A 17,733-nucleotide genomic window follows, 5' to 3' on the forward strand; every position below is an offset into this window, starting at 1 on the left:
TCTCTTCTTGTATTGCTTACACTGGACGTAGGTTCAAGTGTTAACGGTAAGTATGATCACGTACACTTCACCATGAAAATTCGATATAAAAACCTCACGTTACAATATCCAAGATAAATGTGGCATATTAGAATAAATTTCTTCAAATTGTTCAACAGAAAATATGTAGAGAAGCAGACAGCAAGCGGGAAGAGATGAAATGGCTGGTCCAAACCTTGGATAGCCTGACTTCCAATCGTTCAGATCACGAAGCTCTTTCAGAGCAGAACCGTTTGGAACAGTTGATTACTCGTTATAAGAACCTCATACCAACCATAGAAATCACCATGACGAAAACCGATATCTATTCGAAAAGCTACACGTACAGAAAAGAAGTGCGCGAGGTGTGCACTCTTTTGCACAAGGTCAAAGATCAATCGAAGGTGGACGTAGTGTCTGAAATCCCGGAGACCTTGCAGACCGCGGTTACTCATCAGGAAAGCCGTTTGAACCAGTTGGAACAACAGAGATCAAATATCGTGAGCATGCTTCAACGTGGTAAAGATCTTTTGAAAGACCAACACGCGCCTCCATTTGTGTCCTTGGAGGTTCAGCAATTAGAATCAAGCTGGAATGATACTTATGGTCAGAGCGTGGAGACCTTGAAGTCTCTGAAGAGCTCGCAGAAGTTGTGGAATACTTACTTGCAACAGAAAGAGGAGATCATGAGATTAATCGAGCAAGCTGAGGAAGAATTGAGAAAAATCGAGTCGACTACCTATTACGAAGCGTCCCAGGTATCATCCGACCTTCAGAGTAAGCAGGACTTTAGCTCCACATTGAGAAAATCCACCGAAGAGATGATGAAGAAGCTGCAAGAGACGTACAGTCATTTGACAGAGATTGCATCACCTGAAAGAAAGGAAGTACTGAAGAAAGAGATCACTCAAACTGAGAAACGAGTGGAGACTACCCTGAAGACCGTGCAGGAGAAGGTTGTCTATCTGCAGGAGCATAGTACCAGGTGGAACAAGTTCCAGGCGAAATTGAACGAGTTGCAATTATGGACGCAACAAAGTGCGCCTCAATCGATTGCAGATGCGGAAAACTTGGCGACCACTCCCGAAGAAATGGTTTATAGAACTGAGATCTTGCAGAAAGATATCCAGGAGAGAAGCAGGACGTTGAAATTCCTCGAAGAGGAATCGGAGAAACTGGTGAAAGGTACGAACGAAACTTTCATTATTTTTTGCTATATCTTTTCTTTTAAATTTCTTCATGATAATATTTCGTATTTTTATCATGTTTTAATAAAGTTTCAAACAACTTTCTCATTTATACTCGTAGAGTATGTCGAAAAATTTGGTAGCAAAAGATTGAGACGCTCTGTATAAACATTCTATCTCTGTTTTAAAATGTCTAAAACTAATCTATGTATAAGGTGGATAGTCATAAATAATTTACAAATAATTTATTTGCATTTTCAGGTGAAACTGGCGGTCCAGGAAAGCAGCTGCGCGCTGACATCATAAGCCTCGAGAAGAGCATCGAAACTCTTCAAAAGAGTATCGTAGCCCAACGTCAAACCGCTGTGCAGAACCTGGAGACTTGGAAAGAGTACGAGAAAGGAATCAAAGAATTGAAACCTTGGATCGAAGAAGCCGAGTCAAAAGCAGCCACCATAGGCAGCAAACCTACGACTCTGCCGCAAGCAGCTCAAATGTTAGAAACCGCCAGAGCATTCGAAACACGATGTCAACAGCACTTCCCTCAAATTCAAGATTTATCCTTGGTCAGCCAGCGAATATCAGGGAAAACATCAGCCTCCGACGAAGTGGACGCTGTTCACACTCGTTGGAACGCGGTACACGATATAGCAGTCCAAACAACCACGAAATTAGACAAGCTGGTCACTTCGTGGAACAGCTTTGAATCCGAGATCAAAGAATTTAACGAATGGTTAGAAAAATCCGAGAGAACCGTTCTCATAGAACCAAACACCGAAACACCGGAGGTATCGGTCTTAGAAAAAGAGCTGACTCGATTGAAGGACTTCAACAAGACTATATCCGATCATCAAGCTCAATTGATATCGTTGACCCAAGTGTCTGATCATATCAGTCACGGTTTATCTTTGGAAGGAGCGACCAACTTGAAAGCTCGTGTATCAGACATCAAATCCAGAGTCAGTAAGCTGGCTGACACGGTCAGATTGCAGATCAATCGCGTCTCTGATTCTCTGTTAGCTCGCCAGGAATTCCAGATGAAGATCACCGATCTGGAGAACTGGATGTCACGACTGAGATCGAACGTCGCTGAGATCAGCGATGCGACTGTTGACACCGTTGATACCAATCTTCAGGCTGTGCACGTGTACATTCAGGAACACTCCGAGAAACAGCCCAGTTTGGAAGCTATCTGCGAAGAAGTAAAGGTGATATGTCCTAAAGGATCCATAAAAGCTAAAGCTGCTTTGGTCGACACTTATGTAGATCTAGAGAAGAAGTATAAAGCATTAGGCGACGACTTGCAACAGAAGAAGAAGGGATTGGAGAAATGGATAGAAATGTTAAGTTGGTTGAACGACGCCAATGCTCAGTTGAGTCATTGTAAATACGAAGCTGAGGCTAGAAAACCTACTATAGCTGATTTGGAGAGATTCTCCTCGGAATTGCAGACTATATACGAGAAGATAGACACCTGGAAACAACATGTTTTACCTGACACTGCGATTGGAATTCAGATCAGGGACAAACAGGGCAAACCTCTGTCCGCATCGGGTTTGTTAAACGATTTAGAGAACAAAGCCTTAGCTCTACAGAACGAGATATCCGCGAAACGTGACAGGCTAGAGAATCTTGGCGCCAGGTGGAACAATTTCAGAACGCTTCAACAAACTATCACGGAGAAGATATTGAACACTCAAACTGCTCTTCAAGAGACGGTTTACAACGTCGACTCCTGCAAACAGTTGGCTCCTGCCGTGGAGACGATTGATCGATTAATCGAAGAGCATCAGAAGAGAGAACAGGAGAAAGAGATTCTTCATTTTGAAGGAAGTTCCTTGATGAAAGAGGACCAGAGATCGACGACCAATATTCAAGTTGTTTTATCTTCTGTGGATGCTAATTGGGAGAAGGTTAACGAGCTTCTTCGAGAGCAAAGGAAGAAATACGCTGACATGAACACCGACTGGAAAGATTACGAAGAAGCTAAAGAGAAAGTGGAAAAATCTATCAAAGAAGCGACCAGCTTGTATCAATCAGTGAAAGGAGTTTCTTATGACGTTACTCAAGCGAATATCACGTTGGAGAAGCACAAGAAAGCTTTGGAAATGCTGAAGAAAGGCAGACATTTCTTGGACAAAATGGATTCTAAGGCGCAACAGTTGACGAAGGAAGCTTCTTTAATGCCTAGATTCAATTCTGATCTAATCGAAAATGACTTAACCGATGTCCGACAGCGATACCAAGATACTTTTAACGATATCAGTGAAAAACTGCAAACCTACGAGACTCAGGTAATCATCTGGAAACAAATAGAAGAATCGAAATCTGAACTTATCAAGTGGCTCAATAATACCAACGACGCTTTGACCACTGCGTTTGAGCGTTTAATGGACGCAGAAAATTGTCAAGCCAGGTTAATTAGATACAGAGAGGAGCTGCCTGGTTATCAACAATTGTATCAGAACATCGTCACCAAAATTGAACAATTAGTGAAATCGAACAACGATACCGATATTCCTACTTTGAGTTCTCTCCATAAATTGTTGGACGATCAGTTCAAGGTGGTTAAAAGTTCGGCGGATAAACTGGAATCTTTGACGTGTACGTTAAACGAAAGGGAAAGAGCGATTAGACAGGAGCTGAAGAGATGTGGTGACGCAATATCGAAAATTCGCGAAGACATTATCAAATGCGACGATTTGACCGGCGAAAACACCAAGATTCTTGGTCGTATCAATAAATGTCAGGAATTAAAAACAGAATTGGAAGAATGTGATTACGCTCTGTCTAAAGTTGAAGAAACACTGACGAAGATGTCTACGGAGTATCCCAGCATCTCCAAATCCAGTTTGCCAAAGGAGTTGCAGGCTCTTCAGCTTCGAAGAGATGGTGTGGCCAGTCATGCTAATAAAGTGATAGCGACGTTGGTAGCCTTCTTAACTAAATTATACCACGAAAAATTCAGCGCTCTTCAACGTATGGTAGCGACGCTTAAAGAGAAAGTAGCTTGGTGCGAACCTGAACAAAGTAGCGATCGTTACAATCTAGAAGTGAAAATGGCGTCTCTGATGGACGTGGAAGCTGGAATTGCCGATTGCACCGCTAGAAAAGAAGACACTGACAACTCCTTGAAGCTTCTAGCATCTGTTGAAAGCGCCGAAACGATGACCGGCTTAAAAACGGAACGTGACAAGGTGGAGAGTGACTTGGAATCTCTGAAGAGTAGTTACAATAAGATCAAGAATGATCTAGAAAGAAACATCGCTCTATGGCAACGTTACGAACTTACATCAGAGAATGTTTTGTCCTGGTTGAAGGAGAACGAGAACAGAATCAGAGCCGAAGCTTCTGCGTTACTTAATTTAGACGATATCGAACAGAAAATTGCGGAAATGACTCAAGTACAGAAGGCAGTGATGGAGTATCAAAGCGAACTGAAAGATCTGACTGCTCTGGCTGAGGACATCACCAGAGTTAGTTCTGAATCTCGAGTGAATCAATACATCAGCCATCTTAATACACGTTACGATTACGTGTTGAAGTTCCTGGCGCAACATTTGGACAGGCTTAAAGAGTTAAAAGAGAACAGGGATCAGTATGTTGCCAATAAGAAGAAACTCGAAGCTTGGATCGAAAATGCTGAAAAAACTTTGAAAGCCTTCGACGAGATCACCGGACCAAAGCCTATAACTTTCTATCAGTCGCGCTTGAAAGAACTGAAAGCTTTCGCCGAAGGACGTGAAGTTGGACAAGCCATATTAAACAAAACAGCGGAAGCTGGCGAAACTTTGTTCGCTAGGGTCACACCGGACCAGAGAGAAATGATCAGGACCGAGTTGAGAAACTTCCGTAACCGCGTGGACGCAATGGCGGACCGTGCTAACGTGATTTATAAAAGAATAGAGAGCGACATGATGCACAGGTCTTCGTTCGAGGATAAATTCTCTCAAGTGAAACAATGGCTGGTAGATGCACAGAATAAATTAGGAGAGAAACAGGAATTACTACCAACGTTACAAGAGAAGAAGCTGACCCTTCACCTATATAGAGCTGTAGCACAAGATGTTAGCGTGCACAAGAATATTCTTCAACAGCTCCAAGATAGGCTAAGCTCAGCTCCGGATGACGATGCTAGTGAAATGTTGAGCAACGTGATCGAAGCCCATGAAAAACTGTCTAATGAAGTCGAAGGACGAATTAATATAGCGGAGAAATACGTTTCTAACCATGAAGCGTATCTTCAGACGTTCGAGAAGACTCGGGATTGGATCAACACGGTAATCAACGAGGGAACACCTATAATCGAGGACTTTTCGGTGGAACGAGACACGGCAGAGACTAAAATCACTGCCATCGAGAATCTTCTTCAACTGAAAGCGGAAGGGGATCGAACTCTGACCGACTGTAACGAACAATTGAATATCGTTCTTGAACAAACTTCTCTACCAGGTCATCCAGCTTTGTTGTCTAACTTTGAGCAACAGAAAAAGATATGGGAAGATTTCCTGAAGAGATCCATAGCCTCTAGAGACAAGTTGAGGCATATGTTCGACCAGTGGTCCGAATTTGAGAAGATCGTGGAAGACTTGGAGGCCTGGATCAAGCAGATGGAGACACAATTGAAGGATCAAAGTTTGAAGAGTACAGAGGAGGCAAAGAGGGCTCATCTACAGAAGCTAAAGTCCTTGGAAGAGAGCATTATCGCGAAAGGAGCTGAATTTAACGCTGCCATTGAGAAGAGTCAAAGTATCGAGGCTGAAGCAGACCTGGCCACTAGAGCTTCCAGACAATCTACCAAGTATCAGGCTATCAAGAACCAAATAAAAGAAGCCGTGATGCGGTACGAACAGTTCGTAAAGGAGCACAATACCTTCAACGTGAAATACAATCAATTATTGCAATGGATCACGGACATTCAATCGGAATTGAAGAAGCACAGCGAAATCGTGGGCGATTTATCCGTGTTGCAAAGTAGACAGAAGCTGATTCGTGACCTTGGTGATACAAGAACGAAGGAGAACGCTAGATTCGAGTCTGTCGTGGACCTTGGAGAGAAATTATATATTCACACGTCTCCCGATGGTAGAGAGATTATCAGACAACAATTGAGAAACTTGAGAACTCTGTGGGATGGATTCACCGAAGATTTGCAAAGCACTACGCAGAAATTGGACCAGTGCCTGATGCAATTCGCCGAGTTCTCCTTGTCCCACGAGCAATTGACTGCCTGGCTTCGAGACGTGGAACGTGCCATGCATCAACATACAGAATTAAAGTGTACCTTGGAAGAAAAACGAGCACAGTTACAGAATCATAAGATTATGCACCAAGAAATTATGTCTCATCAGTCCCTGGTAGAGTCTGTTTGCGATAAAGCTCAGCAGTTGGTGGATCAGACCAAAGACACTTCTCTCAACGTCTTTCTACCTTCTATTAAACAATTGTTCCATAACATCGTGGCGAAATCGAAAGATTTGTTGGAAAATTTGGAAGATTGCGTGGAGAAACATCATAGATTTAACCTGCAAGTGAAGAACTTCTCCGACTGGTTGAATGGCGAAAGAGACAAGCTCGCAGAATGCAACGATGTCACTGGAGAAAGGACAGATATTTGTAGAAGATTAGCTACTCTGGCGACGTTGAAGGACGATCAGATGCAGGGAACGGAACAGCTTGGAAAGTTGAAGGAACTTAGTGATACAGTTGTTAAAAGAACCGCGCCGAAAGGATGGGACGCCATTAATAAAGAGATCACCGTTTTGGAAAGCAACCTTCGTCAATATTTGAGCGAAATAGGTATTTGCAATTTAAATAAAATTCTTATATCTGTAGAGGTTGTTTAGTCGTGTTCAACTCACGTCGGGGTTACCAATTTGTAGAGGTTTATCTGAAGAGGGTGGGTTGGTCGGTGAGCTTTAAAGGACCAGATTGTTCGTTGTTGAAACTGTCGAATATATTTAGAATAATAAATTAATATACAGCCGTATACGTGAGTCGTTAGTACAAAATATAAATGGCGGAATAAATACTCGTTAATGCTCGTCGCGTAACTCGATAAATACTCGTGAGATACTCGGAGATACTCTGCAGATACTGTACGATACTCTACGATACTGTGTGTCGTCCGCGATCACGTTCGTTTATTTATACTGGTCGGGGAGAAGTCGGAAAATTTGAATTCGTCTTCATTCGACTGTTGCATGTAGCGGCGACAGTGTTTTGCCCGGACTTTGTTTATCGTTACGTTTCTGCGTCAAGGCCGAGTCAATGACCTGAGGCAAAACAACAGCACGAGTCGCTCTCGACTCGCGTCGTTCTTTGACTCCAGTGTCGCTACATATCTATAATATCTAGTCTTACGATTTACATAATTTAAACAATTCTTTTAATTTAAACATTTTCTTCTTTTTGCCGTGTAGAATCTGTGGAAGAGAAGCAAAAGACAGCTCTTCAGAAATGGCAAGACTTTGAAGACAAATTGGAAACGCATACAAAATGGTTCAGCACGATGGAAGCTGCCTTCAGAGACCAACAATTGCAACCTACTTTGCAGGACAAGGAGGCTCGTTTGAAAGCTCTGAAAGAGAAGCGTGACGCGATATTGAAGGAAGAATCGAATATCGACGAGTTCGTTGACAAGTCGCATAGTCTACTACATGCGAGCGGCGTTGAACGTATCAAACCCATGATCTCGCAAATTAGCAATAGGTAAAACTCTTCAGACAAGAATCGAAATCTTTCATTGTCGCTAAATCTAGATCTTTACGTATATATATATTTATTTTTACGAAAAGATGAAACCGAGATTTTCAATGAAATTGTTCAAATGGAAATTTCAGATACCAACTATTGCACGGGCTTAGCAAAGAAGTAGTGACAAGGTGTCAGAGTATTCTAGACGATCATCGGGCTTATGAAGAGAAACTGAAGGTTGTGGATGCGTGGCTGACTCAATTGGAACAAAGTTTAGCCAGTCTGAAGAAGGACGAGGCAGGCGGAAATCTCGAAGAGAGAGTCTCTCGTTTACAGATATTGTTAGCTGAGAAAGAGCAAGGTGAACATCGATTGGGAAGCTTGATATCGTTTGGGGAGAGGATCCTTGCTGACACATCTGCCCAGGGAAGGGAACTTATCCGTCACGAACTAAGACAGGCTCGAGAACGATGGGATAAATTTGTAGAAGGCATAGATGAGCAACAGAAGAAACAGGATGCTCAGTCTTTGCAATGGACCAATTATCAGGAAACTTTGCAACAGATTTTGGCTTGGTTAGACACTATGGAGAGATCTGTGAAACAGGACTCGACGATCACGTGGTCTTCTCTTCAGGAAATTAAATCCAAGTTGTTGAAGAGCAAGGTGCTTTTAGTTGTTTTCTCGTTTTGTTTTAGAAGTGAAAAAGGTAAGCCTTGTTACCGATAATAAAATTTCGTTATCTCTTATAGGCAATGCACCAGGAAATTTTGGCATATAAACGCATCATCGAGGGTGTCTCTGAAAAGGCAAATGCACTGACGTACGCAGTCCAAGCGCCATCCGACGCTCAACAGAAAGCTGCTTCGGTTTCTGGAAGATACGAGGACTTGGTTGAAATGTCACAAAAGAATATAGTCAACCTAGAGACACTCCTAGACACGTTCCAACAATTTTACGATCTTCAGAAATCCTATCAAGACTATCAGAAACAACAATGGGAACAATTGACCAATTACAGCGACTACACGGGCAATAAAGCTGCCCTTCAAGCTCAGCTGGCCAAGATCATGGAGCTTCAAGATGGCCAGAGGGAAGGAGAATTAAAATTGGATATTCTTAGCGAACATGTGGCTCAGAGTGCATCCAACTTATCACCTAGATCGTTAGAATCTATGGAAAGAGACCTGGCTTCGTTGAGGCAAGATTTATTTTATTAATTTATCGTTAACTGTATTCGAGTTGAGATTCAAATGACATTAAACGAGTTAAAATTTCTTGGTAAAACGAATATTTATGTTACAGATTCGAGCATAAGAAATTCGCCATTACAGTAAACGACATTATTCGATGCATCGAGGAGAGGATCCAGCAATGGAGCGAGTACGAAAATTCTTTGGAACGTTTATTAGCTTGGTTGGCGGATGCAGAGTCGTCCTTGAAGAATTACTCCCTAAAGAACTCTCTTGAAGAGAAACAAGAACAACTGGAGAAATACCAGGTAATACTTTATAATCTAAAATAGAGACCACAGTTGTATCTTGCAACGTATGTACACCATAGAGGGTCTGTATCTGTAAGAGCAGATTATTCTAATTAAAAGATTAGTTCAACGTTTCGTTGAAAAATTAACTTTCATTGCGCAAAGTCACGCTACGAACGCGATCTGTTTCTTTTTTCGAATAACGCGCGAACGGTACGAAGATTTTTTGATTTTTAATCAAGAAGAGGAAAAGATACGAGAGAGATGAAGTGATATACAGGATCAGGCATTGTATTTTGGAAAACTTTCTTAGGCACTGCAAAAAACCGCCTTATCGTGGGACACGGAAGTGACGGAACTGGTGGCCCTAGGAGACCACCTGGACCAAGTAAGAGAAACATGGAAAAAATTTGTTCGATCAGGGTTGTGAACGCTTTTTTGTCAATTGCTCTCTCGTTACTGTCTCCTTCTCTTTTTCTTCTTCTTCTTTCTCTCTATATTCTAATCGTTCTTTTTGCTTTTTGTCTCTCTTTCTTTTTCTTCTCTTCTTTTCTCAACGATTTAGTTTAGTGTGATGTAAGTCGAAAATATATTGAAAATGATTTTATGAGAGCATCGGGGTAAGTTTCAAGAACTCGATACACTGTACACTCACTTTTCACACTATGATACTTACACTTGCCTTTTCTTAAACGTCTTACGAGTAGATACTTTAACACACATAAATTTTCTATGATCTTCTTATCTCCTGTTTTACTTCGATGCATGCAAACGTGTTGTTTTGAGTACGTTTGATCGAAGAATCGTGTTTCCAAGCCCCTACATTGCGTTGTCATGGCACGCGAAAAAATCCATGACTAGTTGATTGAATTCACATTAACCATCTGTACATGAACATACCCACCAAACATACAAACAAACATGCGTGTTACCTCTGTGAGTTCAAGGTAGTTTCAGAAAGACGGCAAGCTACCTGATCAGTACACACGTTTTAATCAGTTTGTTCGATAAAGTACACGAAATTTAAAGACAAAAGCTTCCTATATGAAATATCGTGCGATTCCAATGAGATTTCTGTTCCATAGATGTTGATCGTGAATCTCCGGCAGAACGAGGCCGAGTTTGACAAGATGAGCGACGAATCTTCCGAATTGATGCAAATTAGTGGGGAAACAAGGTTCTCAGCCAACGTTCAGCAGATCACCTCGCGTTTCCAATCTATTCAAGCGACTGCTAAGGTGAATATCAAAAATTACATGTTAAGACTCGTAATTATAATGTGACATTCATCTTTAAACATAAGTTATACGAACAATAATTCAATTATTGATCAATAAACTTTTAAGTCTTTTACAAGTTCATGCAAGAGACGTATAATTATTTTATAAAGTCTATAATTTCGACAAGTAGTTGTATCATCTGTGCGATTAAAATTCTGTGAATAATCTATGAACAATTTTAAAATTCTAAATCGTCTATCCGTCGTAATTTCATAGAAATTCTTGGAGCAACGAATTATTTAATTAGAAATTCTGATTTATCGAGAAAAAATGTCATCTAATTTAGTCAAATATCATTCACTCTATTCCCAAACATTTCTCACTCTTCTAAGAATATTCTAACGCTTTCACGATAATTGTATATTACATCGTTCAAATTTAAAGCTGGCAATTCTTTAAAAAATCACAGGAATTGGTAAAGAAATGCGAACAAGCAGTGGCAGACCACGCAGCCTACCTGGAGCGCTACAAACAGTGTTCAGAATGGCTAGCAAACACCAGAACTACTTATCAATCCATCAAAGACGATCTCAGTGGCACTCTTCAAGAGCTAACGTCGAACGTAGCAACGCTGAAGGATCTTCTAACTCGTCAATCTTCGGCAACCCTTTTAATAAACAACACCGTGGAAGCTGGAGAACGTCTGTACTACACCACAGGCATGGACGGTAGAGAGATCGTTCGTCAACAATTGCTAGATCTTCAACAAGCCTTCGAAGAACTGTACGACAGCATCGCGTCGACCGAACGAGAGTTACAATCAAAGATCTCGCGTTGGTCCGGATTCGACGAGTCCAACGAGTCGTTCGACAACTGGCTGAAGACTGTCGAGACTCAACTAAAGCCAGAAATCGAATTAAAAACCACACTGGACGAGAAACGAGCTCAGTTGCAAATCTATCGTTCGTTCTTGCACGATATTCAGTCTCATCAACAAGATTTACTCGATCTTCGCGATAAAGCTGATAATTTACCAGACTCTACTGACAAAATACATCAGACGCTGAAGAAACTGAACGAAAGACACGCTACAGTGTTGAAACGAGCTGCTGCGTTCGTTGAAAAGTACGAAGGCATAGTCAGCGATCACCAACAGTACAGCAAGGCTGTGCTCGACACTCACGAGTGGTTAGACGCGACGCACAATGCAGTTATTCTTTGGGGTGACACGGAATTAGAACGAGTGTCCCTTCACACGAACCTGGATCGACTGAAGAATTTATTGCAGAGTTTACCAGAGGACAAACCAAGAGTTCAACAGATAAGAATCCTAGGGGAAAAGGTGATTCCAGGAACCTTGGAATCTGGTCAGATCAACATTCGTTCGCAGATAGACTCCTCACAGCAAGAATGGGAAAGTTTGGTCACTGCTGTCAAGTCTACTATAGAGAGTCTAGAAAACAAGCTTCAACAGTGGAACGAGTTCGAAACATCGAAAGAACGATGCCTCGCCTGGATGAGAGAAACCGATACCAAACTTCACGCGGTAGACCTGAAGGCTACCTTGCAAGAGAAGAAGGACCAATTGGAGCTTCTGCGCACACTCCAAGGACAGGTTCGCGCGAAAGAACTGGAAATAGACGCTGTCTCCGAGAAAGCTCAACAGCTTCACAAGAATATCACGTCTCGTACCACACATATGTCAGAGTTAAGCATCAAGTACCAACAGATATCGAACAAAGTGAAAGATCTGAACAGTCGTTGGCACCAATACGTGACCACTCATCAAGAATTCGACAATCAAGTGGCAGAGTGCACCAGATGGTTGGATGACATTAGGAAGAAGTTAGCTTACTGCTCTGACCTGGGTGCATCCTCTCAGAAAGATTTAGAGAACAAGATGGAGGTAATTCAAGATCTATTGTTGTACAAAGAAGATGGATTCGCCAAGGTTCAAGGGATCGTAGAACTAGCCCAAGCTGTCTTAGCGAACACAGCACCCACTGGACACAAGGCTATCAACGATGCTGTTGGAAAATTACAAGAACAATGGAGCGCACTAGCCTCGAAGATGTTGGAGACCAAGACCAACTTAGATGATTCTATCAATAAGTGGGCTGGTCTTCTAGAGCAGATACAATCGATGAATAAAACTGTCGATTATATGCAGTCTGCTTTGAACGAATTTTTGCCATTCCAAACGACAATGTCTGAAAAGAGGTGTCAGTTGGAACGTATCAAGGCCTTGGAAGAGAAAGTTCGATGCGAGAATATCGAAGTGGATAGTCTGAAGATCAAGGTGGCTGAAATGATCGCCAGTGGTCCTCAAGGTCTGGCTGCATCCCAGGCACAGAGCATCTTGAACAGATTCGACACGTTGTTCGAGAAGATTAAATCGTTGTTAACCGAGCGAGAAGAACAATATAAGGATCACAGATTGTACAAAGAAGCGCACGACGATATCATCAATTGGTTGAGTCGAGCTCGTGAAAAGATTCCATCGATGAAACAGAGGCCGTTAAGCGATAAATTGGCTATTGAAAATGCTGTGGCTCCATTGGAGAGTTTGTTGAATAAGAAGGCTCAGGGTGAACTCCTGGTGGAACATCTTCAGCATACTGGCAAGGTCGTCTGCGCGAGTACGAGTCCTCAGGGTCAGGAGATTATAATGAACGAGGTGAAAGCTCTAACTCAGAGTTTCGAAGAGCTTTTCAGAGGTAAGTTTATTAAGAGATTTTTAAAAGATTCGAAGATTTTGAAAGATTCGAGAATTTTCAGAGTTTGGTATCACAGAGTTTAATTTTAGAATCGAAACTTTGGTGTACCAACTGATTTTTGACGAAGCTAGTTGCAATGCTGACGAATGGTCAGAACTATTACATTTATTCAATCATTTTCCATCCAATCATATTTTCAATCGTTAGACAATTTTTTACTTTCGAAAACATTTTTCAATCTAATTCTTGTTAATTTTAATGATTTTTTTTAGAAACTAAAGCGAGATTGAAATATTAAGAATTCTAAGACCGTAGCATGACACTGAAAATTTCCATGTTACATTAAGGACGAGTTATTTTTTTCAATTGCACAGAAATCAAGCAACAAAAGGATCAATTGGAACAAACCGTGAGTCAATGGAGAGACTACAAGGACGAATACGAGCGAATAAGCGATTGGTTACAGCAGTTCGACATCCTCATAAAGGCGCAGAAGAATTCTCTCTTGTCAAACGTAGAAGGGAAAAAGAAACAAGTACAAGAGGTAAAAGAAATACTGGAAAACCTATTAAAGAGACAAGAACAAATCGATAAATTCAACAAGACTGCATCCAGTCTTCTTTCGTCTAACCTGGACACCTACATAAACAACCAACTTCGTCACTTAAACTCGCGCTATCAGGTTCAAGTGAATCTCGCCAAAGACGTTTTGAACAAAGTCGAAACTAACTTGGCTCAGCACGAAGAATACGTAGCTAATTTGGCCAAGACTTGTGCCTGGATCGAAAACGCGAAGCAAATCATTCGCAAAGGGACCGAAGCAGCGTCCACTAGCAGTCGAGAAGAATTACAGAACAGATTAGACAACATTCAAGAATTATTAAGAAAACGCGAGGAAGGACAAAACTTGGTGCATCTGACAGTGAACTGTGGAGAGAAGGTAATGAGAAATACTCGATCAGATGGTCGCGAAGAGATAAACACTCAATTAAAGGAGATTCAAAATGCGTGGGAGAGACTAGTGAAGAAGATTTCGACGACCAAAGTGCATTTAGAGACGAGTTTGCTTCAATGGGCGGATTACAGTTCGTCGTATTTGCAATTGCAACAATGGATCAACGACAGAGAAGCTAAATTGCAACAAGTCTGTGAACAAAAGGTGTCGAAAGCTAGAAAAGGTCTGGCTGGCTTGAGTTCCTTGGCTATTGGAGAAAGGAAGGCGAATCTTAGACAGACGAACAGTATAGTTCAGGATATAGTGGCGTTCGAGCCGATGATTCAATCGGTTACCACGAAGGCTGAGGATCTTCGACAGGCCACGCCAGCCACGGAAATTTCAATAAAATACGAAACCTTGAGCAAACAAGCGCAGGAGTTGTACGCGAAACAAAAAGAAACCGTGGAACAACATCAGGCGTTTATCGATAGTGGAAACGAATTTATTCAGTGGATAAGAGCGGCTAAGGAGAGACTTGGAAAATGTTCAGAACCTACTGGGGATAAGGAATCGTTGGCGAATAAGATCACGCAATTGAAAGTATTGCAAAGCGAGCTGCCAGAGGGCCAGAAGAAGTTGCAACATGCTTTGGAACAAGGGAACGCGGCGTGTCAGATCGCCGACGAGGAGGACAAGGAGATCATCGAGGAGGAAGTTGCGATGCTGCAGGAAGAGTACGACAGCTATGTGTAAGTTTCGTGATCTGTTTCGGACTTTTAGAATTTTTTATATTTTTATGACGTACTTTCAATTATTATCTTTCTTTCAATATATTCCTTGCATTTTTCTCTTTTTTCTATTTACCTTTATCGACATCGTTGACGTTGATGATAAATAACAAGTTCGATAATTCAATGATGAGAAATCAGAAATTCATTGATTAAATGTTCAGTCCAGAATTTAATTATTTAAATACCGAAGTTCTGTATCTCTTTTAACAGAGACTCGTTGAACAACACGAAGAGTTTACTGGAAGTAGGAATAGTGAAATGGACGGAGTACGAGGACCAATTTTCAGAAGCTACCGAATGGCTTACGCAGACCGAGCAACTGGTGCAATCGTTCAACAAACTTCAAGATAGTTTGGAAGAAAAGAAGAATGTTCTTGAACAATTCCAGATCCATTTACAGACGCTGTTCGACTGGCAAAGAGAACTTGATCGACTGAACATGAAGGCTCAGATGTTGTTGGAAACTTGTGCAGACACCAGAATCTCGAACGCTATCACCCAACTGACGACCAAGTATAACGCTCTTCTATCTTTGGCTAAAGAAATAATGAGACGTCTGGAATTACATTATCAGGTATATCCCATTACCGAGCTTCGAGCGTTAGAGATGCTTAAAAGATTAGGATAAAATAAAAGTGTATAATATCAAATATAATGTCTGCATAGTTTAGTGTCGCGTTCTCAAACAATTTTATTCTGCATTACCTTGTACTGCAGTCTACATTCTTCGCTATTACTTTTTAATATAAGCTTCTATAGTAACTTTGAAGGTATTTGCTCATACGACATGTTTTTCTACGGTTCGATATTCGATGGATTTTCAAGCTAATTATCAAAAAAAACTTTTTATTATTTTTTATTAAAAATCGAAACTTGAATAGCCAAGCTGTATATTAAAATTCACTATGCTATTTTTGCAAGAACACAACGGATTAATTATAATCTTATTTGGTACCGTAACTGCTATCGCATAACCCCAAGGATAGTGCAATCAAAATTCCTAAATAATCCTCCGTGTCTTGTCGTCTACAGGAACATCAGCAGCACAATACGTTGTACCAAGAATGTCAAGATTGGATCGAACGAACTCGTGACAAACTGAGCGAATGTAAGGAGATTCCAAGCACCTTAACCGAGGTGAACAATAAGCTGCATACTTGCAAGGCCATCAGACAAACCTTGGAACAAGGCCAGAACAAGCTGCGTTATGCTCTCGAACTAAAGGAGAAGGTGATTATGAACACAGAGCAAAATGGCGCGGCAAAGATTCAAGAAGACACGGAAAACCTCAAGACAGAATTCGAGAAATTGTTAGTGAACGTGGAAGACATAAGACAGAAACTTGCCGCAAGAGCAAGCGCGTTGGAAGAATTGAACAAAATTCATCGACTCACTACGGATTGGATCGATGAGATCGAGGGCAAGATTCAGCCGGGTGAAATGTATAAGAACGATCTCAGTGAAAAACGAGCGGTGTTGGAAAAGTATAAGACGGTTCAGAGGGATATTCAAGGCCATGGTGAAACCGTAGATCGATTGAAGGCTCGTTTGGCTGAAGATTCTAGCATACCCGTTGGCCCTTATCAATCTACCATCGCAAAGTACGACGAATTGACTAAGCTGATCGCTGAAAAAATTCGAGTACGTATTTGTTAAATGTGTTAAACGTTAATTATTATTATAAATATTAATCAAACGTGTTAAATCGATTAAATCCTGGATTTTGTCTCGAAGTTTAAATGGAAGAGTACAAGAATTTTCCTCGATTTAATCGAATCTCGTAAATAACAGATGGAGAATATTAATGTAGTATCGGAATACTTAGGATGTCGCTGGTGGGCACGGCCGCTTTTCTTCTCATTTTTGTATCGTGGAAGAAAAATCGGACTCCGGTCGCCGGGATTCGAACCCGGGTTCCGAACGTTTGTAACCTAAGGCGTTAACCACTGCTTTTTTTTTAATAACGTTTATTTAAACCAAGATACAATTTTAATACATTTGGGTATTCACAATAAACTATGAATTTTGGTAAGATGTGTTAGGCAAAGGCACCGATACGCGACGCTACGATGTAGCCATACTATGTTATGTGTCGGCGCTTTACATTTTTCGTGTTTAATACAATCTTTGGATTTAAGCCGCTGGGGAGCGGAGCTTTTATGTGAGTTTATTTTTATTTGATTTTTTCTGTCCTGAAAACTTGGTCGCAAAACAGGACGCTTCGGTAGTCTACTTGCGCTAACCACTGCGCTGCCGTTGTTACGACCGTTTGCGGAGAGACGCGGTCGCGAGGAAAACGCGTCAGCGAGAGGCGTAAATTCTCGCTACGATTCGGTGAATCGACGCCGCGAAGTAGTCGTTCCCCTGTTTCGGTTAAGATAACAGAGGTGGTTGAATGAATATGACACAGTAGAGTAAGTTATATTTCACCGTTTATTCCAACAACTTATAACGAAGGCAGTTACGCTGGTGCGTATGTACGAGATGAGTGAGTGACTGATCTATGGGTGTGTATACGGTTAAAGGATGTTGACCGTTCGAAGGATGTAAAATCAGTACCGTCTTGGGAGACGATGCTGTCTCGGAGGAAAGCTAAGGATGGGTGTGTCTAGCGCACGGGACCATCGGATTTGTTGGTGACGATTTTAGTTAGGAGAGTGAGGGAATAGGCTTCGTTGTTAATT

General features: G+C 41.4%; 1 protein-coding gene across 2 annotated transcripts in view; it reads left to right on the forward strand.

The window, feature by feature from the left end:
• LOC126869164 (muscle-specific protein 300 kDa) overlaps positions 1-17,733 on the forward strand; it is a 64,621-nt gene that overhangs the window by 25,718 nt on the left and 21,170 nt on the right. The window contains exons 13-25 of one of the 2 annotated variants that reach the window (XM_050625349.1): positions 32-46; positions 159-1,203; positions 1,467-7,004; positions 7,628-7,916; positions 8,048-8,567; positions 8,654-9,102; positions 9,207-9,402; positions 9,698-9,772; positions 10,470-10,622; positions 11,074-13,321; positions 13,696-15,007; positions 15,260-15,623; positions 16,082-16,690. In XM_050625349.1, the coding sequence (XP_050481306.1) occupies positions 32-46; positions 159-1,203; positions 1,467-7,004; positions 7,628-7,916; positions 8,048-8,567; positions 8,654-9,102; positions 9,207-9,402; positions 9,698-9,772; positions 10,470-10,622; positions 11,074-13,321; positions 13,696-15,007; positions 15,260-15,623; positions 16,082-16,690 (12,813 nt within the window). The remainder of the gene's footprint in view (positions 1-31; positions 47-158; positions 1,204-1,466; positions 7,005-7,627; positions 7,917-8,047; positions 8,568-8,653; positions 9,103-9,206; positions 9,403-9,697; positions 9,773-10,469; positions 10,623-11,073; positions 13,322-13,695; positions 15,008-15,259; positions 15,624-16,081; positions 16,691-17,733) is intronic. The other variant, XM_050625352.1, reaches the window with a different exon arrangement.

Source organism: Bombus huntii, chromosome 9 (assembly GCF_024542735.1).
Source record: "Bombus huntii isolate Logan2020A chromosome 9, iyBomHunt1.1, whole genome shotgun sequence".
Taxonomy (NCBI): domain Eukaryota; kingdom Metazoa; phylum Arthropoda; class Insecta; order Hymenoptera; family Apidae; genus Bombus; species Bombus huntii.